Source organism: Podarcis erhardii, assembly GCF_964252035.2.
Source record: "Podarcis erhardii genome assembly, chromosome: 5".
NCBI lineage: Eukaryota > Metazoa > Chordata > Lepidosauria > Squamata > Lacertidae > Podarcis > Podarcis erhardii.
The window spans coordinates 80,824,620-80,850,375 of NC_138509.1; the positions used below are offsets into that span (position 1 = coordinate 80,824,620).

At 45.2% G+C, this 25,756-nt stretch overlaps 1 protein-coding gene across 1 annotated transcript; it reads right to left on the reverse strand.

The window, feature by feature from the left end:
- Positions 1-287: 287 nt before the first annotated feature.
- LOC309342308 (ovocalyxin-32-like) lies at positions 288-24,038 on the reverse strand. Its single transcript, XM_081862837.1, has 6 exons — positions 23,764-24,038; positions 7,820-7,882; positions 4,830-4,986; positions 3,198-3,325; positions 2,038-2,103; positions 288-893 (listed from the first exon to the last, which is right to left on the reverse strand). Exons 1-6 carry the CDS (start codon positions 24,004-24,006, stop codon positions 729-731), a joined length of 822 nt encoding a protein of 273 aa, XP_081718963.1. The 5' UTR covers positions 24,007-24,038; the 3' UTR covers positions 288-728.
- Between the last annotated feature and the right edge of the window lie 1,718 nt (positions 24,039-25,756).

Consider the following 25,756-nt stretch of genomic DNA (forward strand, 5'->3'; position numbering starts at 1 on the left):
GTCCTGTTGCAGAGATACATGATTTTTTTAAAAAAAACTCTTGTCTTGATAAAAGAATTTGGAAAGGTATATATATCTCCAGCTAAAACTGAAGTAGATAATTACATGATTGCTGGAGGCAGGTCAGTCTTTAGTAGCAAATTTATCATGCGTTTCAGAAAGTGTCCCATGAAAAGCAGTTCATAATTTTAATCAGTTTTCACTTTCCCTGCATATTCAGTATCTGCTACACAGAATAATTTTGAAATTGACCAACTCATGTAAAATAAGACAGCATACACGTAATGTACCGGTATTCATTTTATTGGAGATGTTAAAAGTTAGCATCAACTGTTTTATTTTTAAAACTTAAAATATTTTATCAAATATTTATTTAAAATGGCAGTTTTAAGAAACTTAAAAGACATTTGTTTATATATTAAATTTGTCTCATACAAAGTTATCTCCTACCAGAAACTTGGTGACAAATCAGTAGTTTTTACATATATTCTTTTCTTTAAAAAAAAAGTTTTCAGAAGTTTTAGCAAAAATATTTTTTTCTTTTCAGAAATTACAAAGAAAAGAGGATATTTATGGTAGCTCAGAAGTGACTAGTACAAAGCTTTGAAATATGTGGTAACGATTTATATAGAAGAATCACAACAGTGGTTTTGGAATATTAATGGAAGGTCATCTACACCTTCGCAAAAAAAATGTTTACAGCTTTATAATGCAGGCGTTCTTCCTACTTAAAAATTATTTTCATCATATTGAAGTATGACCCCATTAGCAGATCCCTCTTCCACCCCAGAACCATCTGCAGATTCTGAAGAGTCGTCCTCTGAAGAGCAGTCATATTTCACTCGTGCCGTCAAGCCAGGTCTCCAGGCAACACGCACATGGCAGGAAAGGTTCTAGAGAAGCAGACAAAAGTAATCAGTATTTATGTAGCACTGTTGAGTGCTTGAATGCCCAATTCTACACTTAAATACTCTGAAGTCTTATATTCATTTATTTACTAAAAGGCGAAAGATTTATACGATCTGAGGAGAAGCCGGAGTATTTACTTAGATCCCACCTTTTCCCCCAGACAGACAAAATAGAAAAAAAAAACAGTAATTAAAAAGCAATTAAATAGTAATGGAATTAAAACTAACTATTCAAGCATTCAGATAATGGGCCATAAACATTTCATGGCACAAACTCTTTCGTTAAAAGCAGCCAATTCCTCGAAGCCTGTTGGCACAATAAAAGTCTTCACCTGCCAGTGGAAGGACTAGCTTCTTTTAAGCAGAAGTCCCAAAATCTGGGAGCAGCCACTGAGAAGGCCCTCTCCCACCAAGCCTGCCACTTATAAGTCCTGTTAAGTTTAGTGGAGATTATTCCCAGGTGAAAGGGTACAGGGTTGCAGTTTAAGATGATCATAGACACAGTCCCATTAAACACAAATAAGACTTGCTTCCAAGTAGATAAATAAGCCCGCTTACTAGGGAGCGAACCCTGTTGAATTTAGGGGGACTGCTGAATAAACACATAGGATACTGAAGCTTTTTATTCTGTTTTACTGAGCCTGAGAGAGAGAGAACAACTTGACAGACCACATAGTGAATTCATGGCTGATACAGTGGTGCCCCGCAAGACGAATGCCTCGCAAGACGAAAAACCCGCTAGACGAAAGGGTTTTCTGTTTTGGAGGTGCTTCGCAAGACGAATTTCCCTATGGGCTTGCTTCGCAAGACGAAAATGTCTTGCGAGTTTTTCTGACTTTTTTCCCTCCCCCCCCTTTTTTCTAAGCCGCTTATCTGCTAAACCGCTAAAAGCTGCTAAGCCGCTAATAGCGCTAAGCCGCTAATGGGCTTGCTTCGCAAGACGAAAAAACCGCAAGACGAAGAGACTCGTGGAACAGATTCTTTTTGTCTTGCGAGGCACCACTGTACACCCTAATTTCAGCTCAGTTTCTTAGCCACTTACTATGATATTTTTCAAAGTAGATGATTGCTGCACAATCACACTTATTACATGAGTGAGATGCAATCTTATGTATTGTAGTATTCCTACCTCTGAGGAATCACTTGTCAGCTGAGCGGTGTAGTCAACTTCAAAGAAATTAATGTATTTTCTTACCTGGAAGAAGAAGATGGTCATTCAAAAATTCCACCTAGAAAATGCAGTGATTTGCATCCAGTGAAATATGAAAGAAACTGTTATTTGATCCAGGGATGGTGGGGGCGGCTCTATGCAATTTTGTGTTTCACGTTACATCAGCAAAAACTACCTGTTTTTATTCCAAGTGCAGTCAAGAAGTACCATAGCATTTCTGGTATACACAACAAAGCTTCCTTAGGACATCCACACACCCCTCCACTGCTTTTGCAACTAGCTTGAAGCTACTGTTGTTTATCATTGCTTATTGCACTAAAGCTGTGCCCGATCTTGGAACTTACCGTATTTTTCGCTCTATAAGGTGCACTTTTCCCCTCCTGAAAAGTAAGGGGAAATGTGTGTGCGTCTTATGGAGCGAATGCAGATGGGAGGCTCTGCTCAGCGCTCCCTTTAAAGAGCCGCATGGAGCGTGTGTGCGGCTCTTGGGGGCTTTTCCCTGAGGAGGGAGAAGGGCTGCCCACATGCTCAGCACTCTTTAAAGGGAGCGCAGCTCTTGGGGGAGTCTTCCTCCCGCTGCCTGGGAGAGGCTGCGCGTGGCTATCTCATAAGCCAGAACAGCAAGAGGCTATCCCAGAAGTCAGATCTGGCTTCTGGGATTCAGAATATATTTTTTCTTGTTTTCCTCCTCCAAAAACTAGGTGCGTCTTGTGGTCTGGTGTGGAAAAAATACGGTTCTTGATAGCATCACATTTGTGTTGTTTGCATTTGATGGCAGAGAAAAGTGAGTCACCCTTTTTTTTAATTTTTTTTTAAAAAGCCCTACTGATTTTAAGCTTAAAACATACTTACCAGGGAGTAAGCACCACTCTACTGCGTCCAGCCAGTCCATATCACACACACACACACACACACACCTCATCCTCTGTACAAAGGCAACACCAAGACTAAAGAGGCTGACAGGCACCACACCCCTTAGACTGGCTGTAAGTAAGGAGGCAGGCAGATGGAAGGTTGTCCGAGGGCAGAATGAGCTTTGCCCCCACTGCTGCTGAGGCCTGCAAAATCTGCTGCACAAGGCCCGTTTTCCCCTTGTGCAGGTGTAGAATTTCACCTACCCACGGCTTCAAATTCGTCACTTGTGTCACGGTGTAACTTCTGCGTTCAGATGATTTCTCCCATGAGATGTAACTGTTTCCAATGGCGGCCAAATTCTGCAGAAAATCCTGAGAGGGCTTGTTGCCACCTGCGGACAGAAAAATAGTGGGGGTTTTGTGTGTGTGTGTTTTAAGGAAAAAGGATATTGAGATTCTTTTATGACAAGCAGACTGAGGCTCTCCTGGAGTCCTGTGACGGATGCTCAAGGCCTAGTTGCACATGAGGCAAGCTTCCCCCCACCCCATGGGAATTTTAAGAACTAGGGTGAGAATAGTTGCCAATGTTAAGAATGGCAGAGCTGGCCTGATCATGCTTCCATTTCTTGGAAAACAAAAATCCATTTATCTCGGGTAAACTTTGGAAAAACAGATTATGTGAGTTTTTGCCTCACTTCAGCTTCAGTGGAGGGAAGCTGGCTGCAGAAATCACCAATTTGACCACTATAGCTCAGTGGCAGAGCATTGAGAAGATCCCCAATTCAATTCCTGGCATATCCAGGTAGGGATGGGACAGATCCACTCTGGGCGGCTTCCAACAAAGATTAAAAATACATTAAAATGTCACACATTAAAAACTTCCCTGAACAGGGCTGCCTTCAGATGTCTTCTAAATGTTAGGTAGTTGTTTTTCTCTTTGACATCTGGTGGGAGGGCATTCCACAGGGCGGGTGCCACTACCGAGAAGGCCCTCTGCCTGGTTCCCTGTAGCTTTGCTTTTCGCAGCGAGGGAACCGCCAGAAGGCCCTTGGCGCTGGACCTCAGTGTCCGGGCAGAACGATGGGGGTGGAGATGCTCCTTCAGGTATACTGGGCCGAGGCCGTTTAGGGCTTTAAAGGTCAACACCAACACTTTAAATTATGCTCGGAAATATACTGGGAGCCAATGTAGGTGTTTCAAGACCGGTGTTATGTGGCAACTTTAAGAGTTTTTGAATTCTGCTAACACATTTCTCCCCCACCATGCCTTTTCCCAAATGTCAGGAGCTGATTTGCAACCCCTCCCTTTAAAAAAGCTTTGGGTGTGGGAGAAGTGAAGGATGAACTTTTATACAAATGAACATATATGTGCCACTTAGAAAGGAAAGAAAGAGACAGACAGACTGCTTCACGAACTCATAATCATCTTGCCAATATGCATGTCTGTCGTGCAAGCTGTGAACCTGAGGGAATGCCAGAGGTGAAGGACCTGCTGCGACTGCTCTTAACATCCTGCTTTTCCACCCACAAAGACGCTTTGGCCAAGCACTGCGCTGGGCTGAAAGGAAGGAAATGGTTCCTCTTTGTGTGCAAATTACACAGAGGGACTGAGTTCCTTATTCATTGGGAACTCAAAAGGATTACGCCTCAGCAACTTGGCTACCCTTCTGCCTTCTCCCACAGTCAGAAAAAGAAAGGGGAAATAGCTACTGATTACTAAAGAAGAAAGCCCTCGTGTTACTAGACTTGCAAACCACAGGCAGCTGTAACAAGCGCAGGATCACGGCATTCACACTAGTCTTCCTGGCATCTCTTATCAGTCTAGGTTCATGCAACATTGATTAATTTTGCTAACTGGAATGAAAGGTACCAGAAAGATCATTTGCAAGAGATATACCTCTGATGCTGTGGAACAAGGCGACGTCCTGTAGCATATTCTGCGGAAGATGACCTAGGCCCTCTGGGTCTTTGCTGTGTGGGCACACAATATCAACCTTCGGTTTAGGCTTTTCTCTCTGGTACCGAACAGTTGCAAGGCATGAGCCTAGATTTTGCTTGGGGGGGGGGGAACCAAAATACAAAATGATGCTATTTACTTCCAATTGAAAGGCTTTTACATTCCCACATGCCTGGTCCAGAGAACCCACTAGTGAGTCCAAGAAGCACATTCTGAGAATAAGTGCTGCACAAGCAAATAATTTATGGAGGCAAAAAGTAGTCTGGGTGTGTGTGCTGGGTCAGAAAACAGTAAGTGGGGGACATATTAACCCATCTTCCACATGCCAGAATGTCAATCTGGACCCCTGGTCTAAGGGCTTATCTCCCTCTCCCTCAAAAGCACCTGTGAAACAATCACTTGGTAAATATCTAATTTAAGCTTGCAATCCTAGAGAACCCATGACCAGTCCATGTGGACTACTGATCTTCAAATGGGTCACAACAGCAGCACACCTACCATACAAATATATGGTTAAAAAGAGGTGTATTAAGAAGGATATTGTTAAGCTGGAACACGTTCAGAGGAAGAGGACCAAGCCTTATGAGGAACAGTTTAGGAAATTGGGTATGTTTAGCCTGGCAAAGAGAAGACCAAGAGCAATCTTCAGCTATCTATTACATGGATGATAAAGCAAGCTTGTTTTCTGCTGCTCCAGACCTGAACCAATGGATTCAAATTACAAGAAAGGAGATCCCGACTAATTAGGAAGAACTTGCTGGTGGTGAGAGATGTTTGACAGTAGAACAGACTCCCTGGGGAGGTTCTGGACTCGCCTTCCTTGGAGGTTTTTAAGCAACGGTTGGTTGGCCATCTGTCAGGGATTACTTATCTGTGATTCCTGCACGGCACTAGATATGACCCTTGAGGTCCCTTCCAACCTTACAATTTTATCCCAAACTGCATTTGAGGACTAAGGGTGGGCCCTTGGAGTGAAAAGATTGTAGACAATGTTGAGTTAGATGAACCAATGGTATTGGGCAGCTTCATGTGCGCTTTTATTTGTTGTTCAGTCGTTTAGTCATGTCCGACTCTTCGTGACCCCATGGACCAGAGCATGCCAGGCACTCCTGTCTTCCACTGCCTCCCGCAGCTTGGTCAAACTCATGTTGGTAGCTTCGAGAACACTGTCCAGCCATCTCGTCCTCTGTCGTCCCCTTCTCCTCATACCCTCCACCTTTCCCAACATCAGGGTCTTTTCCAGGGAGTCTTCTCTTCTCATGAGGTGACCAAAGTATTGGAGCCTCAGCTTCAACATCTGTCCTTCCACTGAGCACTCCGGGCTGATTTCCTTAAGAATAAATTGATCTTCTTGCAGTCCATGGGACTCTCAAGAGTCTCCTCCAGCACCATAATTCAAAAGCATCAATTCTTTGGCGATCAGCCTTCTTGATGGTCCAGCTCTCACTTCCATACATCACTACTGGAAAACCATGGCTTTAACTATACAGACCTTTGTTGGCAAGGCGATGTCTCTGCTTTTTAAGATGCTGTCTAGGTTTGTCATTGCTTCTCTCCCAAGAAGCAGGCGTCTTTTAATTTCATGACTGCTGTCACCATCTGCAGTGATCATGGAGCCCAAGAAAGTAAAATCTCTCACTGCCTCCATTTCTTCCCCTTCTATTTGCCAGGAGGTGATGGGCCCAGTGGTCATGATCTTCGTTTTTTGGATGTTGAGCTTCAGACCATATTTTGCGCTCTCCTCTTTCACCCTCATTAAAAGGTTCTTTAATTCCTCCTCACTTCTTGCCATGTGCGCTTTTAAGGACATCACAAATTTGGGGTGCTGCCTTTCTTAAATCCACACATGACCAGAGAAGTTGCACTTACTGAATTGCAGGCACATGACACCTGCCCCCCAAAATCTGGGACGAGAGATGGAGTCTCGCCTCTTTGCAGAATGTGGGAGGAAGATGCAGGAGGTGTGTTGTTGTGAAGTAGCACCAGGCAGTCTGTGCTTGGGTAGAAGTATTGGGGGTGGGGGTGAATCAGTTGAACCACCAAGGGAGTGTGTGCAATGTACTACTAGGAAGGTGTTGTTGAGCTATGACTAGTTGGAAAACCTGCACATATCTTCCAGCACCACAGGGCAGCAAACGAATTCTTCTAGAACAAGCACCAGTGTTGGCATGATTTATTTATATGCCACTTTTTAAGCCCCTGCCCCCCCCCAAGTGGTGAACTTAATACATATCAATGCAAAAGTAATATACAATAAAGGTAAAAAACATAAAATGCACCAAACAATATAAAAAATGTTTGGACTTTCAATGCCAGCACCATGACAAAAACAATAGTGATAGACAACGGGTTCCCTTAGCTTAAGAACAGCATACACCATAGCTGTCAACTTTTCCCTTTTCTTGCGAGGAATCCTATTTGGAATAAGGGAATTTCCCTTTAAAAAAGGGAAACGTTGACAGCTATGGCATACACCTGCATGAGGCAGGGCAGAGGGGATGTGGGGGGTGTTTCTTGCATCTGAATTAACATTTATATCCTGTCCTTCCCCCAAAACAAACCTATGTGATAGAAATACAACCAAAATTAAAATAAAAACATCCAAACAACAAATAAACTCAATGAAACATGTTAAACATATTTAAAAACAGCTGCAACCAAGTTATACGTCTAGATAGGCCTGCTTATACAGAACAATTTTCAGCAGGTGTCTAGAAGGGGAAAGGGAATCCATTATAGCCAAGGGTTGTGCAGACCCTTGTTTGCCAATAGGTCAAGCACCAAGAAGCCGAGGCAGGTTTGTTGCTTTCGCTGTGGATAAGAGAAGTGACTTGGGCAGGGGCCAGTGATTATCAAAGGAAGACTCAGCAAAAACATGTCTGGGAAGTACCATATGTGAAACAAAGTTCCATTTTATTGTGCAAACTTACCCCAGACTTAGCATCTTTTGTAGCAAACTTCAGGGAGTACTTGCGCTCAACTCCTGGGATAAACTGGAAGACAAAGAAGCAACAGTTGCACTTCACAGCATTTTTTTTAAAAAGAACAACAATGAATCCAGAGGCATAAAAAAGCCGCCTAGAAGCATCACATTATAATAATACTTAGCATTCAAATGATGTCCTGCTGCAGGTTCAAAGTTGGAAACTTGATTGAAAGAAATTGTTCAAATGAGCCCTTTTGTGTGGCGATTTAAATCAAACCTTCCGAACAAATGTTGTGGGGTTTGTTTTTGTTTTTTTAAAAAAGAATGATGAATATGTAGCGAACTTCTCCTTAATTTATATGTTGTAAAAACTTGTCAGCATGATCCAAAAAGAAAACTTCCTTTCCAACCCTCAGTAAAACTTTCAAAAAGTCTTTTTTGGTTTCTGCTTGCCCAAGAGAGGCTGCATTCGTATGATTATATCTTGGCTTATGACTTCAAGGTATTCACAACCATTTTGTCTGCACACACAAACCTCTTCACATGAACTGTGATTAGACCACAAAGTTTCTAATTGAACATCAGGAAGAACTGGCTGCAGTTACAGGCACAAGGGCAGAACGGGAGCTATCCAATTAATTGGCAGCTGTAGTCATCCAACTTCATGATGTGACTTGCCGTGTGTCTGTACAGGGCTTAATTTCCATGCATCTTCTCGGTTATTTAAAAATACCTGGTCATTTGGAAACAGTCCAGTGAATGACACTGGTCTGGTCCCTAAACTCTCGTCCAAAACAGCAAGTACATTTTCAAGCACCATTTCTGCATATCCCGAAAGGATGCAAGCTAGACAGATAAGGAAGGGTGAGGGAATTCCAAAACGGCTTGCTAGAGAGTTTAGACCTTGACGACAATGCACTGCTTGTTTTATAGGCTCCTCGCTAGCAAAGAAATGCACTGAGGAATCATTTTACCTCTGCAAGATTAATCTTTCAATACAGAAAAGAAGAAGAAGAAGAAAAAAATACAGCTGCAAGAGATATCTAGCTTCAGGCATTACATTTGGCCACTGAATACTGTTCAGGTTTTAATAAATGTCACTTATTCATGGATTTGTTTAACAGCATTTCTAGCCCTAGTAGCATCACATTGCTTAGACGCCCCTATCTGTAAAAACGATAGTAACATGGTGTTCTGTTAGGGCTGAACAAAGTAACCTGAGCAATCGTTATATAGCTTTTTATAAGCCAAGACCCTGGTGTAGGGTTGCCATATGTCCGGAATTTCTTGGACATATCCTGAACACTACATTTGGCAGCAATGTCCAGGCAGAAATCATCTCTCCTCTCCCCCCCCCCACCAAAAAAGCTGTCCAGATTTTCACTGTTTGAAACATGGCAACCCTACCCTGCTGGTTCAGATATAATGCTAAGTATGGTTAAATGCGGAGTATTGGGATGTGGGTGGCGCTGTGGGACGTGGGTGGCGCTGTGGGTTAAACCACAGAGCCTAGGACTTGCCAGTCAGAAGGTCGGCAGTTTGAATCCCTGCGACGGGATGAGCTCCTGTTGCTCGGTCCCTGCTCCTGCCAACCTAGCAGTTCGAAAGCACGTCAAAGTGCAAGTAGATAAATAGGTACTGCTCCGGCAGGAAGGTAAACAGCATTTCCGTGTGCTGCTCTGGTTCACCAGAAGCGGCTTAGTCATGCTGGCCACATGACCCAGAAGCTGTATGCCGGCTCCCTCAGTCAATAAAGCGAGATGAGCACCGCAATCCCAGAGTCGGTCACGACTGGACCTAATGGTCAGGGGTCCCTTTACCTCTTTATGGTTAAACACAGAGGCAGTTTTAGGGTAGCACGACTAGTATGGCTGCACTGGGCACTGCTTTGCAGGGGGCACCAAAATAATGCTCTAGAACAGAGTGCAAGAGGCAGCAATGGGGGGAGGATTTTAGTGTCGCACGGGGCGCTGCTAAAATTTGAGAGCTCAATGTTAGCACCATGTGAGTCTCTGGCTTGTATACTCCTCCTCTAGCACCACTAGGAGAAGGCAATCAGAAGCCTTCCTTTCCATTTCCAACCAACCATAGTTTGTCGGTGCATGCAGTGGTATAGTGGCAAATTCAGAGGTTCAGGGTCCTTTCCTGATAGTCACAGCCATGCCTCTCTCTAAAATTACCAGAAGTAAGCCTAAACCTTAACTTTGTTTATTTTAGTTAGAACAGGATGTTTAAACCTGCTGTGGTAAAACATAGTCAGCAGTCTTGATCAAATTTAGTGATAGGCTGATCATCAGAGAGATAAAAATTCGTTCTAATAAAATCCTATATAGAGCTGAAGATCAGTGTAAGTAAAAAAGGACTATTGCTTTTTAAAGTGAATGCCTTGTGGTTATACACAGCATTTTTATAACGGTGATGTTTCTCAGGGCAGTTCATGTGATAAAATACAAGGCAAAACCACAACTAAATAGTTAAAACAAAAACAACAAAACAATAAACGCACCACCACCTCAAAGTCACTTAAAAGATTGTAGCATATTAACCAGTCAAAAGGCCTGGTTGAAGAGGAACATTCTATAAACAATATTATCCACCAAAGTCCAGCCTCCTTTCAAAATTTAGAATATCAAGTCATACAGGAAGACAGACAAGTTTATGTATTATACACAGGTGTTTGCCAGTTTCAAAAGATGTGTGCTGTTTAAAAACTTCTTTTTGTCAGTCTGTTACTAACAGCACATTATCCTCTGAGTGATAATGTATTGCTCATCCCTCAGTGATGATCCTGATTCACAAGCAAACCCCTACAACTGCATTACTATGTCTGACATTTTACATCAACAAGCAGGCCACCTCTGGGTCAAACAAGACCCAACAAAGGAAATGGAAACGTGCGACTCTCTCTATGTTCTCATTAAAATGCCGTAAATAACAGCTGCTTTGGTAATGGGTGGAAAGTGAAACCCACCAACTTTAGGACCACAGGGCTGCTTTCAAATTTTGTCATACTCAAAGCAGACCCACTGAAATCAGTGGATTTAATAGGAGCTATTCGCTGCTTCATAATAAACGATGGAAGCTAAGCACATCTTTTACAAGCCAGCCCTTATAAGGTACTGCCACATTAAAAAATACTCACCCTAAAGCAAGTTCCAGGAAATTAGCTTGTAAGAGCAGGACTGAGGTTGACGTTTGGGGAACTTGCTTTAAGGGACATTTTGTGTGGGGGGTTTTTTGGGGGGGTGAAAGTGGCAGGGCAGTCCCCCCAAAAATGCCCCTCTCTTCAGTACCTTCTTATATGGTAACCCTAGATACATTTGCATGGGAGGAATTCCCTTTGTGCCCAGTAGGGCTTTTTTCTGAATAGGAATGCCTAAGGCCGAGTTGTTAGTTGTGTTAGTCAATAAGGCCCACCATTTATTTAACGGGACTTACTGCCTAATAAGTGTGTTATAGGATTGCAGCCTAGGTCAACTAAAATCAATGAAGTTTGCTTAAGACTTGTGTTGAATAATTCCCTAGGTTAGGGGTCAGCAACCTTTTTCAACCGTGGGCCCACTGTCCCTCAGACCATGTGGTGGGCCAGACTATATTTTGGGAAAAAAATTGAACAAATTCCTATGCCCCACAAATAACCCAGAGATGCATTTTAAATAAAAGCACACATTCTACTCATGTAAAAACATGGTGATTCCCAGACCATCCGTAGACTGGATTGAGAAGGCAACTGGGCTGCATCCGGCCAATGGGCCTTAGGTTGCCTACCCCTGCCCTAGGTGTAGAACAGGAATTGGTAAAAGTCAGATTCAAAGCAGGGAGTTGGGGGCGGGGAGTTAAAAGACGGCCAAATTCTGTTCTGGATCAGATTCCTATCTTTTAGATAGCTGCTTACTAAGGGAAAATTTGGCAAGCCCAACTTCTAATATCACTGTGCTATGCTCTGCATCGGAGCACTCAAGGAATGGGAGCTCTGTCCAAGAGGAGATCTGGCAGCTGGAAAGAAACAATAATGAATTTCACCACTGCAAAGCAAGCTGGATATCTGGGAAGTGAAGGAATCCCCATAATGAATCGTCTCCTTTTATATTTAAAAGCTATATCAAGGTTTTTACTGGGAGGGAAACTCAAAACATCCAAAAGGGAATCATTTTCAAGATTGTTCCAGCATGAGAGAAAGAGATCGGTAATGGAGTCTACCGAGATGGGTTTCGCACAGCTTTTTTCCATACAACCCAATGATGGTTGTGCAAAACCTCCACACAGCCAGTTGCCACTTCCTTTGTTTGCTGTTGGGTTAAGAGCTGTATACGATAAGATTGTGGGCACAAAACTAGGGCATTGCTTAGATCAGAATGGTATCGTTGATAGTGTATTGGATCTGGACTGATGAGACTTGGGTTCAAGCTCAGTGATAAACTTATTTGTGTGATGTGGAGCAAGTCACACTCTTGAGTTATGAGGCTAATGTAATGTTAGAGCAACATGTCGGGGGAGCGAAATGTAGGTAAAATGGGGGGGGCAGAGCTGTTTAGGGGAAGGACAAGAGTTTAAAAAATGGTGGTGGAGGGATAAACCGATTTACCATGGCCACAATGACATCCATGTTTGCAATACTCCAGCAGCAACATGCAGAAAATGGTGCCGACAAGCACTTGCAGGCTTGAGGTTGCAACCCAGAGGGATCACATTGTAGAAAGATACTTCCTTCCATTGGGTATGTGAGCTGCAGGAACATTGTCTGAATCAAATGCAATTTCTATCAGAGGGGTTAGCTAGGTTGGTCTGTTGCATTTAAAAAAAAAAATAGTAGCCAAAAGCCTTGTGGCACGTTGAGGGCTTAACAGATTTATTGCAGCATAAACTTCCTGATGCGAAAGTGAACACCCCTTAGGTTACAGGCTAGAAACTGCCAAATTCTAACCCCAACGAGGGCCATGCCTGTAAAAAGGATATGGTAGGTGGGCATAGGTTGGCAAGGTGTATGGGCAATCTTTTGTAGAAGATAATTGTAATTTCGGGGAGCTAGTGGTCTAGCGTGGTTATCTCTTCCTGCCTCTGTTTACTTCCCCTCTATCTCTTGTTCTGTTCTTTGATGGCTGAGAACAGCCTTTAATTTGTTGGAAAGAAGTGATAATGCAGGGTACCTTCTGACTTTCTTTGATGGTAGACATTGTTTGGAGGAATGTGCAGTATTGGAAGAGGGAGCTAGCGAAATAATAATCTGCACTAGCTAGTAGAGCAAGGCACATAGGCTAACAAGTTAGCTATCTACAAATCAGATGCATTTTGGGCATAGTTCTGAGAAGCTCATGCATGAACTGATGGCCAGTGGGTTGTGCAAACGAAGGCTACTTGGGGTCACTTCGCCACTTCTTGAAGGCTTCCCAGTGACAGATCGAAGTCCTTGCTTGGTAATGTATACAATGCTTGCTGTTTAGAATAAGATCTTTAATCTTCTCACTCCCTTGTGTTTGTATTGCTTCTGAATCTCATTAAAAGAACCTCCTTGCATTTAGCAAGCCACAAGGTGACATCTACCATGCCAAGCAAGTATATATGGAGTCCCTGGAACTGGCAAGTATTTATGCCAAGCTGGAATCAAAGAGGTAGAGTGTTCTGAATAGGTTCTTTGAGCACATGAAATTGTGCTGCGCCTTCCCCACCGCCGCTGCCACCACCACCTGCCCTGCTCCCAAAGCAGTAGGTCTTTCCATTGAAGAATAGCTTCAGATCAAACTTCCTCCAAAGAAACACACTTTTGATGAAGTCCAAAGGCAGGAAATGTTAACAAACACCCTCCTTCAATCCTGGCCAGACAGCTGGTTTGTTTTGTAAAACATTACAAAGAATGCTTACTCTTGTCTTTTTCTACCCAGCGAATACCTCTGAAATACAACAGAGGGTGGGGAGGAGAGAAAACATTGCCCCAGGCTTTTTGCTGCCTGCTTAAGGATATTTCTTCAGATTTTCAAAGGGATAGAATGGAATACAAGATTTATTATTCAAGTGGAGATTAGAGCCAGCAGCAGATCTTAGGAGAGCTTTGGTCTTAACCCACTTGGACTAGGTTTGCAGGGGGCTCTTTGAGATCTTCACAAGTGAGGCTGAATATGTTTATCCTATGCTGTATACAGCCTCATCAGCACTTGGCTGTGCCAGAGATCTAAACAACAAGCCTGGTTTTTCATTAGCATGCTTGGATAGCACAACATACCCCTGGCTTTACAATTTTATTCATTAGCAAACATTGCCTGTTTGGATAACATAATTTTTTTTGGAAATGTGTGAATGGCTTTCATCACAAATTCACATTCTCTTTGCTGCTGACAACTGAGCCTTTGTATGGTTTTGAGTGGGTGGGGGAGGATGTAGACTGTATGCAAAGACCCTTCTAACTCCTGGATCCGGCAAGTGTTAAAATATAAGCCAGGCTAGTTTCCTGTGGTGATAGCCTGGGAGATGGGCCATTCCCTTAAGAAAGGAAGGAGTCTCTGTGTGAGACGGCAGATGGGTGGGATCACCTTCCCAGCTAATGGTTAGTTAGAAAGAGAGTTTGGAAGGAATGTGATCTAGAAGGAAAGCAGCAAGCTAGAGAGAGTCAGAGCAGAGTTCGAGAGCAATGTTTGGTTTCTGTTTGAATCAAAGGCTGTGGCTATGGAAGATCTTGTGTGAACCCCTCCATCATAGGCTCAGGTTGTGTGTGTGTGTATGCTTAAATAAACCATATATCATAAAGACACCACAGTCTCTGCTGTGCCTCAAACCTGAAACCCCTGGAAACTCAAACCACTTGGATATTGGCACACAAGATCCTAAATTGAAAGTTCATTTAGGAAACATTGGCAAAGTGGCTACTCTCTCTTTGTGCCAAAAATAAATAAATTACTGTTAACATTCTGAAACAGCTGTATCTCATTGTGTGAGCATGGCTGTAAAATGTCAAATTCATATGCCTCTCATTATACAAGAAAACTCAGAGACATCCAATGGGAAGGAAATGCAAGACATGAAAAGAGAATTTTACAAAGGAATTAATTAATGCATGAAATTCACTGCCACAAGATGTCGCAATGGACTTTAACATATGATTAGGCTATTGCTGCCTTGTGGACTTCCTATAGGCATTTGACTGGATACTAAGGGGGAAAGATGCTGGTCTAGACAGGCCTCTGGCCTGACCCAGTCGGGACTATTCAATCACAAATGTACAAGGCAGTGAAAGAAGGAACCAATCACATTAAACTGATCCAGTTTTGCTTGGAAAAAGCTATTAGCCAACTTTGAATTATGGTTTTGTGCTAAACCCGGCTGTTCATATATGATCCAATGTCATAACAATACCATTTTAATGCCATTATAACTGGGAGATGTTAGAACAATCAACAGCATCTCAAAATGTGTGACAAATGGCAGAGAGGATACCAATGTGTCCAATGTGTCCTTCATCTCCCTTTCTATGATGAGAAAGTGAGAACTTTGCTTACACACTGCTGACGGGGAGTCTACCCAGATTGACTAAGGGCAGATTCACACTACAGGTTACTTACAAGATTCATACTGCAAGTTAATTTATTCTTTAGGACAGAACGGACTGGTAACTTAACAATGGATTAAACAGTATGTGATCAGGCTTAATAACAGCCCCCAATATGTGGCTCTTCTGGAATTTGTGATGGATGCGATTCATCTGCAAAACTGCCCCTTAAGAACCACTCATCAGGGTTTAAAGGGAGCACAGCAGCAGCCCAGTGTCATAAGTCAGAACAGCTGGGCACTGCGGGGTGGGGGGACCTTCCTATTGATAGACCCTGCCCTGGTACCAGAATTTTTTGCTGCTGAAGGCACTTAACAGACACACCTAAAGAGACCTGGATGCCTTGAAGAAGGAAGTCCACCCACCCAGTAAAGTAGTTCCATCTGGCTGCTTGTAACCACTTCTGCATTTGATAGGGAGGGGGCACTTCTGCTGAGGTTCACACCTCCAATTGTCCCTTGGGGGAAGCAGCCCTATTCCAGCCTCTTACCTCTTTTTTTTTTTATGAGTGTGGCTGTGCTCTGAGGGTTCTGGGGTTTTGTCAAACTAATTTTTGCCTCCCCATCGTTGACAAGAAGAGAGTGGAGGATGAGAGTCACTTCCTTTTTCTTTCATCTCTTATCTGCAAAAGCCAAGGTATGACTCATGGTGCTAGGGCAGTGTCTTCCTCCGAAGACTCTCTCTTTTCGTCTTTTATTTCAGATTAGACTGGGGGGTTGATCTTTTGGGGAGCGTAGGTGGTAGCCATGGGTTCTTTGGGAGTAGGATAACATCAGTTTGTCCATTGTCTGTTGGCCTAGGTATAACTTTTCTTAGAATCAAAGTTGGAAGGGACCATGAGAATCACGTAGTCCAACCTCCTGCAATGCAGGAATCTTTTCACCACCCAACGTGGCGCTTGAACCCACAACCCTGAGATTGGGGGCGCATCGGAAGATGGCTGACAATAACATCTCTCCGACCCACACGAGGTAATTTGGAGGCTATGATGGGAGTAATTAGCCTCCCTACCCCCCCCCCGGATGGTGGGGGGGACTGCCCTTGCCTGCTGTGCCCTATACCACCCCCGAATTTGTGGGGATGGGGGCACTAGGCACAAAGCCCTCCTGTGGGATTCCGGCACTCCTAGACGCCGTCCCTGATCCGCGCTACTAGCTGCAAGAACTTCAAAAGAAACAATTTGGATGAAGGAATGCACATATCTCAAGGAAGGAGGGAGAGTAAAGACTGCTAACAGAAGAGATCTCTGATAAAACAAGACAAGAATAAAACATGAGAAGATACGCCAAGATACGGTATGGCAAATGACTGATGGGGGAGGAGGAAAAACTTTCCTTTCTTTCCTTATGTGATTAAACAAGAATCCCCTCCCCTCACGAGTCAGAATTGTGGTTTTAATAATAATAATAATAATAATAATAATAATAATAATAAATTTTATTTATATCCCGCCCTCCCCAGCCGAAGCCGGGCTCAGGGCGGCTAACAACAATCAACAATCAAACAATCAGATATTCACACATTCTAAAAATATTACATTATAAAAATCAATTAAAATCAAATTAATGGCAACTAATTAAGCAAGATTCTAAGCAGGTTGCCAGAGGAGGGAGTCAGGCTGCGCCCTGACCAAAGGCCTGGTGGAACAACTCTGTCTTGCAGGCCCTGCGGAAGGATGTCAGGTCCCGCAGGGCCCTAGTCTCTTGTGACAGAGCGTTCCACCAGATTGGAGCCGCAGCCGAGAAGGCCCTGGCTCTAGTTGAGGCCAGCCTAACCTCTCTGAGGCCTGGGACCTTGAGGATGTTATTATTTGCAGACCGTAGGTTTCTCTGTGGGGCATACCAGGAGAGGCGGTCCCGTAGGTACGAGGGTCCTAGGCCGTATAGGGCTTTAAAGGTTAAAACCAGCACCTTAAACCTGATCCTGTACTCCACCGGGAGCCAGTGCAGCTGGTATAGTACCGGTTGAATGTGATCTCGCAGCGAAGACCCCATAAGGAGTCTCGCCGCGGCATTCTGCACCCGCTGGAGTTTCTGGGTCAGTCTTAAGGGCAGCCCCACGTAGAGCGAGTTACAATAATCCAGTCTGGAGGTGACCGTCGCATGGATCACAGTGGCTAGGTCAGGGCGAGAGAGATAAGGGGCCAACTGCTTAGCTTGGCGGAGATGAAAAAATGCCGCCTTTGTTATAGCTGTAATCTGCGCCTCCATAGAGAGGGAGGTATCGAAGATTACACCCAAACTCTTAACGGACGGTGCTGGCACTAATTGCACCCCCGCAAGAGATGGGAGTTGCCCCCTCAATCCCATATCATCCCGCCCCAGCCAGAGGACCTCTGTCTTCGAAGGATTTAACTTCAACCGGCTCCCACGTAACCATCCAGCCACAGCTTCCAGACATCTCGCCAGTGTATCGGGGGCCGAGTCAGGATGGCCATCCATCAACAGATAGAGTTGGGTGTCATCGGCATACTGATGGCAACCCAGCCCAAAACTCCGGACAAGCTGGGCGAGGGGGCGCATAAAGATGTTAAAAAGCATCGGGGAGAGAATCGCACCCTGAGGCACTCCACACACCAAGGAGTGGCGCGATGACAATTCCCCCCCGAGCGCCACCCTCTGTCCCCGACCAGAGAGAAACGAGCGCAGCCATTGAAGGACTGTGCCCTGGATCCCCACGTCGGCAAGGCGGTGGTCCAGGAGTTCGTGATCGACCATGTCGAAGGCTGCTGACAGATCTAGAAGAATCAGCAGCCCCGACCCGCCTCGATCCAGCTGCCTACGGAGATCATCTGTTAGGGCGACCAGAGCCGTCTCGGTCCCATGACCAGCACGGAAGCCGGACTGGAATGGATCCAGAGCAGATGTTTCATCCAGAAACCTACCAAGCTGTTCAGCAACCGCTCTCTCAATCACCTTACCCAGGAATGGAAGATTCGAGACCGGGCGGTAATTGGATAGATCTAAGGGATCTAATGATGTTTTCTTTAAGAGCGGACGCACCACTGCCTCCTTCAGTTCCCCTGGGAATATCCCGGTGCCAAGGGACAAATTGATGATATCCCCCAGGGGGGCCCGCACCTCGTCTGGACACGCTCTAATCAGCCATGACGGGCACGGGTCAAGAGGACAGGTGGTGGGCTTTCCAGCTTGGAGGAGTCTGTCCACATCGGCTGGAGATATCCGGTCAAAATGGTCCAATACTGGACCCGAGGACAGTCGAGGGGCCTCCAGTTCCTTTATTGTATCCAAATTGGCAGGGAGGTCATGGCGGAGCAACAGGACCTTCTCCGCAAAAAAGCTCGCAAATGCCTCACAGCTGTGTGTCAGATTGTTATTTAAATTTGGCTGTCCTTCAAGGGACGTTAAAGACCGAATAATACTAAATAATTGCGCCGGGCGAGAGCTAGCGGATGCAATGGAGGCCGAGAAGTAAGACTTCTTAGCGGCCTTCACAGCCATCTCATAGGTTTTCATAAAAACCCTATAAGATGTTCTTGAGGCTCCGTCACGGGCACCCCGCCATACTCGCTCTAGCCGTCTGAGGTCCCGCTTCATTTTCCGAAGCTCCTCGGTAAACCAGGGAGCCCGGTTTCTGCGGGGTCGCAGAGGGCGCTTAGGTGCGATCTCATCGATGGCTGCCAGGAGCTGGGTATTCCAGCCCTCAACAAGCTCAGTCAATGAGTCGCCAGGGAGAGCAAGGTCCCGCAAGGCTTGACGGAATCTATCAGGGTCCATCAGCCTCTGCGGGCGAGCCCAAATCAGCTCGCCACCTAAGCAGGGTGGGGGTGGAAAGTCAATCCTGGCTTTCAGAGCGTAGTGATCAGACCATGGCACCTTCATCGAAGGAGACATGATCACGTCTATACCGGCACCAAAGATCAAATCCAGCGTGTGGCCTGCTTGATGTGTGGGGCCCGAAACAAACTGGGAGAGCCCTAGTGTCGCCATGGAAGACACCAGGTCCAGAGCCTGTGAGGAGGGAGCGGCATCAGCATGGAAGTTGAAGTCTCCCAATACCAATAGGTTAGGGAACTCCAAGGCCCAGCCGGCCACCGCCTCCAGCAGGCCTGACAGGGTGGCTGCTGGTGCGCTAGGTGGCCGGTACACCAGCCAGACAGCCAAGCTCTCCTCGGAGCCCCACACTAGGCCAACACATTCAATGCCGGGGATCGATGGCGATGGTAGAGCCCTGAAAGAACAATCTTCCCGGATTAATAATGCCACCCCTCCCCCCCGGCCCACAGTCCGTGACTGGTGGAGGACAGAGAAACCCGGGGGCGCCATCTCTCGTAAGGTAACAGTTACCCCTTCGCGCACCCAGGTCTCCGTCACACAAGCCAGGTCGACCCCCTGCGAGGTAAAGAAATCTCGCAGGGTGGCGGTTTTGTTGCCTATAGACCTGGCATTGCACAACACCAGTGAAGGAGGTGAGTAATCCTTGCTCACCCTACCCTCGTCTCTCGGGATGGGGCGCAGATTGGAAGGGGTACGAGCATATCCGTATCTCGATCCCCTTCGCTTATAACATCTGCCCCCACCGCCATACCTCCCTCGCCCCTCCACGGTAGCAATCCCAAGCCTCATAGTAACCTCCATTTACAAAATAGAAAAACAAAACAACCAAAAACAATTGTGCCCAAACAAAAACCAATCCCCACCCCACTCAATATCCCACCCCAAAACAGAACAAGATAGAACAAAACAAGAATACATAGATAAAAACCACCATTCATGGTGGTACAACAAAATAAGCAATAAAAACACGTTTAAAACACATTAAAATATATAAAACATCTTTAGCATTTGCTGCAGCAGCACTGTCCTTAAAACTATCAGGGAGGTGAGCCTGGGCCCCACCCCCTAGGCCAGATGGAGTTAGCCTAAGGAGGGAGAGGCCTTACACTCCAAGCACTCACGATGCAGCAGCAGCAATGTCCCTGGCCTCAATGAGGCCTCTTAAAGCCGTGGCGAAGGTGAGCCTGGGCCCCGCCCCCTAGGCCAGATGGAGTTAGCCTAAGGAGGGAGAGGCCTTACACTCCAAGCACTCACGATGCAGCAGCAGCTGTGGATTTAAGGCTGTGTGGAGATAAACTTTCGAACCAAAGCATGTTTTAAGAAGAGCGTGGAATGTATAAGAGCTTTGGAATGACGCAGTTAAAAATGCCATCGCCATATTGGGAAGTTCTGTCGGAGGACTTAAGTCTGAGAGGAGAAATAGAGAAATAGAGCTGTTTTTATATTGTGGGTGAAACTCCTCAGTGGGACTTAAGAATGACAGTTCTGTAATTAATGATGGAAAGAGCGCTGTTATCTATGAAGGTGATGATATATGGAAACCATCTCGATTTGAGGATTGGAAGAACGGAAAATTCACACAGGATTATTATTGGTGTTTATCGGCTTAAGGAGACTATCAGAAGAGATCATAAAGAAAAAAGAGAAAATATATGAACAAGATGTGATGTGGAAACAGCAAGATAAGACTGGATAGAATTATGAACTCTGTTTGGACTGATTTGGATTGATTTGGACATTAACACAGTAGCAAGAAGATGATCAGAATCCCCCTTCGGATATTGAAATATGGGTCCCCCCAACAAAATTTAAAATTCGGCTTTGTAATTCGGAATTTATGTGATGTGATTTAATTTGATTTGATTGGCCGGATAATAAAAAATATTTTTTTAAAAAAAGAGATTGTGTCTCAGGCTCTGACTGAGCTATTTTGCCTGCACTTGTAAATATATTGTACTGATTGCTTAGATTACTAGAGTTGTATTTTTTTCTGCTTAGATCTTGACATTGGCATTATGTTAATTGCTATTTTAAGGCCATGAGGGTTTTGGTGGTGGTTCTTTTGCTTAGCTGCTTTAGGCCTTCTTTAGAAGAAAAAAGCAGGGTGCAAATTCTGAATAATATGTGATCTCCATCTCACAGAGTAGTATACGAACCTCAAATGTTATGGCTCCTCCACCCTAATGAAAAATGATTACAGAGTTCCAACTTCATGCATTGTGTTTGCAAAATACGACATAATGGAAAAAGGAGGTCACCAAGATTTTCAAAATAGAAAACTCATGTTATTTGAATTAAGCAATTTTCTTGGAAAGTATTCACCGTTTGACATAATAACTTAACACTAAGGAAGCGGCTTCCACTAAGGTCTGCTAAATAAAACTGTAGCTCCTTCAAATCAAACACAGACATTGAAATATTTCACTGCCAAGGCAACACCGGGATAAAGCATCCCATCTGGAGCAGCTGTGTGTAACAGAAATTTTAGGACCCTGCCCCCTTGTCTTTCTAAATTGTTCACAAGTGCCCTCTTGGAAACATTCTTCAGGAACAATGCTAAAACTTTCAGTCTAGCAGCTTTGCCAATGACTCCACAGAGTTGGGGGGACAAATTTCTGGTGAACTCATGATTCAAAATACCAATGAAAACAACATCTGGATACTAGGAGTCATCAGTTCTCTGGAAATGTGCAGTTTCAGACCAAGCTGTTCCCATCCTATCACAAGAACTTAAGAGTCCTGCTAGTTCAGACCAAAGTTCTATTTAATCCTTCATCCTGCCTTCACAGTCTTCTTTTTTCCTTTTTTTGAATGTAAAACATTTAATTTAAAAATGTTGACACTACAATATATGAAATAGCTATTAGAAATGCACATAGTGTATTCTATAGCTGCCAGGTTTATGTTCTTAGGAAACTGCAAGTTACACTGTGGTTAAGACTTGTAGTTTTACCCTTCTGAAAGTCCACATTATATCACAGTGATGTATGGTCAGACTTAACAGCCCCAATTGTTAAACACTTGCATCAAGTTATAACCAGTTTTATTGCAAAAAGACCCTGTACACATTTACATCAATTCTAGTACCTTACAATTTTAACTACCCAACAAGTCATTAACATACAGAAACATGCATGAAAAGCAAGAAAGATCACCCATCCCTTCTGCATATTAGCAACTTGTCACTGTCGAGCAACAAAGCTCACATCACTGAGTTTTTATGTGAACAGTCCCTTCTATGGGAAGCTTGCAAGCAGGCCATGAGTGCAACAGTACTCTCCCCAGCTGTGTCCTGCAGCAACTAGTGTCCATTTTCAACCATGTATAAGCTTATCCCGCACCCCTTTTAAAGCCCTTCAAGGCATTGCACACACTCCCATATACTCCGCAACCAGTGTACTCCCACAGCTGGTTTCAGAAGCAGTGTACACACAGCATTAGCCACAATCCATATCTCCCTGGGCATCTATCCTCTTGTTTCTTATGAAGTATTGTGTTTTGATGAGTTTTCCCCTAGGCCAGTTGGGATGGCTCACTCAGTAGAGAGTGAGACTCTTAATCTCAGGGTCAAGGGTTCAAGCCCCATGGTGGGTAGAAGAGTCCTGCATTGCAAAGGGTTGGATTAGATCTCTGACATTCTAGGACTCTAACCCAAATTGAGAAAAACAAACAACCTAGTTCCATTATAAGCCATCAATGGGAATACAGTTGGTGACCATCACTACAAGCCTGCATTATGCCAGAGCATCACACATGTTGGCCACACTCCCAGCAGGCAGAGCAAACAAGTTGCCCTGGAGCCCAGCTGTGATGGTGAGACTTCTTTGAACTTTCCAGCTCCAGTCTTGCGAGCTTGAGGGTCTTCCTGCTACCTTACACCAAGCAGCATTTTACTCCAAATCAAGCACAGGTGTGCATGGACAGGACCCAGTGGGCTCACCAACATGGTCAACTTCTGCGTGACAGTCAGCCTTTTCTTCAGTTTACAAGCAAATTCCAGAGTTGCCAACTTTTTTTCTAGGGAGTCAGACAGAAGTTTAACAAGTGGAGCTTTCCCCAGAAAGGAGCTGAACACACACACACACACCTGCCCACTATACATTTCTGCCACCTCAAAAGGCACAATGGCTCTACCGTGGGGGGGGGGGGCATTAACAGAGGATTTCCATAGGGGGGATCATTTCAGTCTGCTTTGCAGCAAAAGCTGTCTTGTGATGCCTTAAGGACTTGACACATTTATTAAGGAGTCAGAAGCTGCTTTTGTAGAATAGAGTCCACTCCATCTGCAAAGTCCCACAGAAGGCTCTGATCCAGACACTGCGCATGGAGTTTGAAGAAAGCCCCTCTCATGGGTTTGGCGGTGGGGGGGGGGGCAGAAGCTCAGTTAAGCATTTTGTACTTATTTAATTGATTTAGGGGGGCAGCCGCCCCTCCCTGCCCCCGCCCATGGGCCCCACTCCCGGTACAAATGCTTACCCCACCTGTTACTTAAGCCACGCCCCCTTGAACGATTCCCCCGGCGGCGTTCCCAAGCGCCGCGCCTCTGCCCATGTGCAGAGTGCGCTTCCCTGTCCCGCTAGACCCTTCGGCCCAAGGAGCCCTGCCCTGCCTTACCTTGGCGGACGCCTTCTTGACGGACGCCAGACTCCGCAGAGAGCTGGGCGAGCTCTGCAGGTAGTTGAAGAAGTCGAGGGCCGTCTGCGCGGGCCGGCGGGCCAGCGCGGTGTCAGGGTTCAGCGACAGCCGAAAGGGCTGCTGCTGCTTCCAGAGCGCTTGCGGCGGGGCCGGGTCGCCTCCCGCGGGCCAGAAGAGCGCGAGCAGCGCCGCCAAGACGAGGGTCCTCTCCGAGCGCAGCATCTTCTTCCCCGGCAGGAGGAGGCGAGCGAGTGCCGGAGCCGGAGCGGCCGACCAAGTACAAATAGTGCGGGCTTCCCCTCTCCGGAAGCCGGTCCCGCCTCCCCCCCGCCGCCTGGCTCCGGCCCCAGACAGGAGGAGGCGCCCTTCGCAGCAGCGCCCACGCCCGGCGGCCTTCCGCTCGCCTCGCCGGGGCGTCGAGTAGGGCAGCGTGACCCGCGCCCCGGAGGGCTGGGGCGGATTCTCGGGAAAGGGGAAGGCGCCCAGCGGCCCCTTTCCGCCCAAACGACAACGTGGTTTAATATCATCCCGCCTTTCCAGAGGAAGAGCCACCTGTTGGATTTGGTCATTTCCAATAGACATACACACTAGGAACCAGCAGCTGCTTTAAAAAGGCCTCAGTGCACCTTCCAATATTTATTTAGCTGCTTCCTTTGTTTCTTGTTCGCTTTTATATAATATAGGTAAAGGTAAAGGGACCCCTGACCATTAGGTCCAGTCGTGACTGACTCTGGGGTTGTGGCACTCATCTCGCTTTATTGGCCATGGGAGCTGGCGTACAGCTTCCGGATCATGTGGCCAGGATGACTAAGCCACTTCTGAAGAACCAGAGCAGTGCACGGAAACACCGTTTACCTTCCCGCCAGAGCGGTACCTATTTATCTACTTGCACTTTGACGTGCTTTTGAATTGCTAGATCGGCAGGAGCAGGGACCGAGCAACGGGAGCTCACCCCATCGCGGGGATTCAAACCGCTGACCTTCTGATCAGCAAGTCCTAGGCTCTGTGGTTTAGCCCACAGCACCACCCCTTTTATATAATATATATTACCCCTATTACACTATCAAGAGTTACCCCACTATAGTTTGCATCTGACACGCTCACTTAATTTGTAAACCCTAATAAATACTGCAATAGAATAAAATTAATGAGTTTAAATAGTCTCAAGTGTAAAACGATACGCACTGGAAGTAGGTTAGGGTAACAGCCTAAACCGATAAAGTCCTAATAAAGGTATTAACTTTTGCATTATAGTTTAGTTATTCTGTTTCATTTTGTCTTGATTTTTTTCAATGACTGCAGTTGCAACTTTTTATCAAACTTCACTGAACAACCTTTACAAAGTGGCATTTTTTTAAAATAAAAAAAATGACTTCAGCCTTGAGTATTTTACACTTTAAATTACAATTCCCATCCTCCACAAGCAATGTGTTCTAAATTTACAAAGCACGTGTAGTCGCTCTCAAAGTACTATTAATCTGCCTTTAGTGATATGTATTCTTGCTTGAGAGCATAGCAAGAAAACGTTCTGGGCTCCAGCTGAGTGGTAGAGAACAGGGGCGATGGGACCTATAGTCCAAGGATTCCCCCCCCCCCCATTGTTTTTATTAAATATTTTCTTGGGTTACAGAAGTACATACTCTGTCTCTGGTTTCAGTTCATAGAGTCCTTTATAGAGATCTGTTATATTCAAAGTGAGACACTAATGTTATTGACAGTATAAGGTTGGGGGAGAGATCAGGGTTGGTGTTGGTGGGAGACTAGGGCTGCCATCTTTGTTCTGGTAAAATACAGGACAGGTTGGCAGCCAGCAGGCCAGGAACAAGGGGAAAGAGGGTGTTGGGGAGACTTTCTTTTCCACCTGGTGCTGAAATGACTTCAGAGTAATCCATTACAATCTATTGCAGTCGAACCAGATGGCCCTCTGGAATTTCTCTCTCTCTCTCTCTCTCTCTCTCTCTCTCTCTCACAC

Coding starts and splice junctions, on each gene's coding strand:
- LOC309342308 (XM_081862837.1), bottom strand. CDS start 24,006: ATGCTGCGCTCGGAGAGGACCCTCGTCTTGGCGGCGCTGCTCGCGCTC. Junction 4,987..7,819: donor CAAAAGATGCTAAGTCTGGG/GTAAGTTTGCAC, acceptor CCCCCCCCCAAG/CAAAATCTAGGCTCATGCCT. Junction 2,104..3,197: donor TGACGAATTTGAAGCCGTGG/GTAGGTGAAATT, acceptor TTCTTCTTCCAG/GTAAGAAAATACATTAATTT.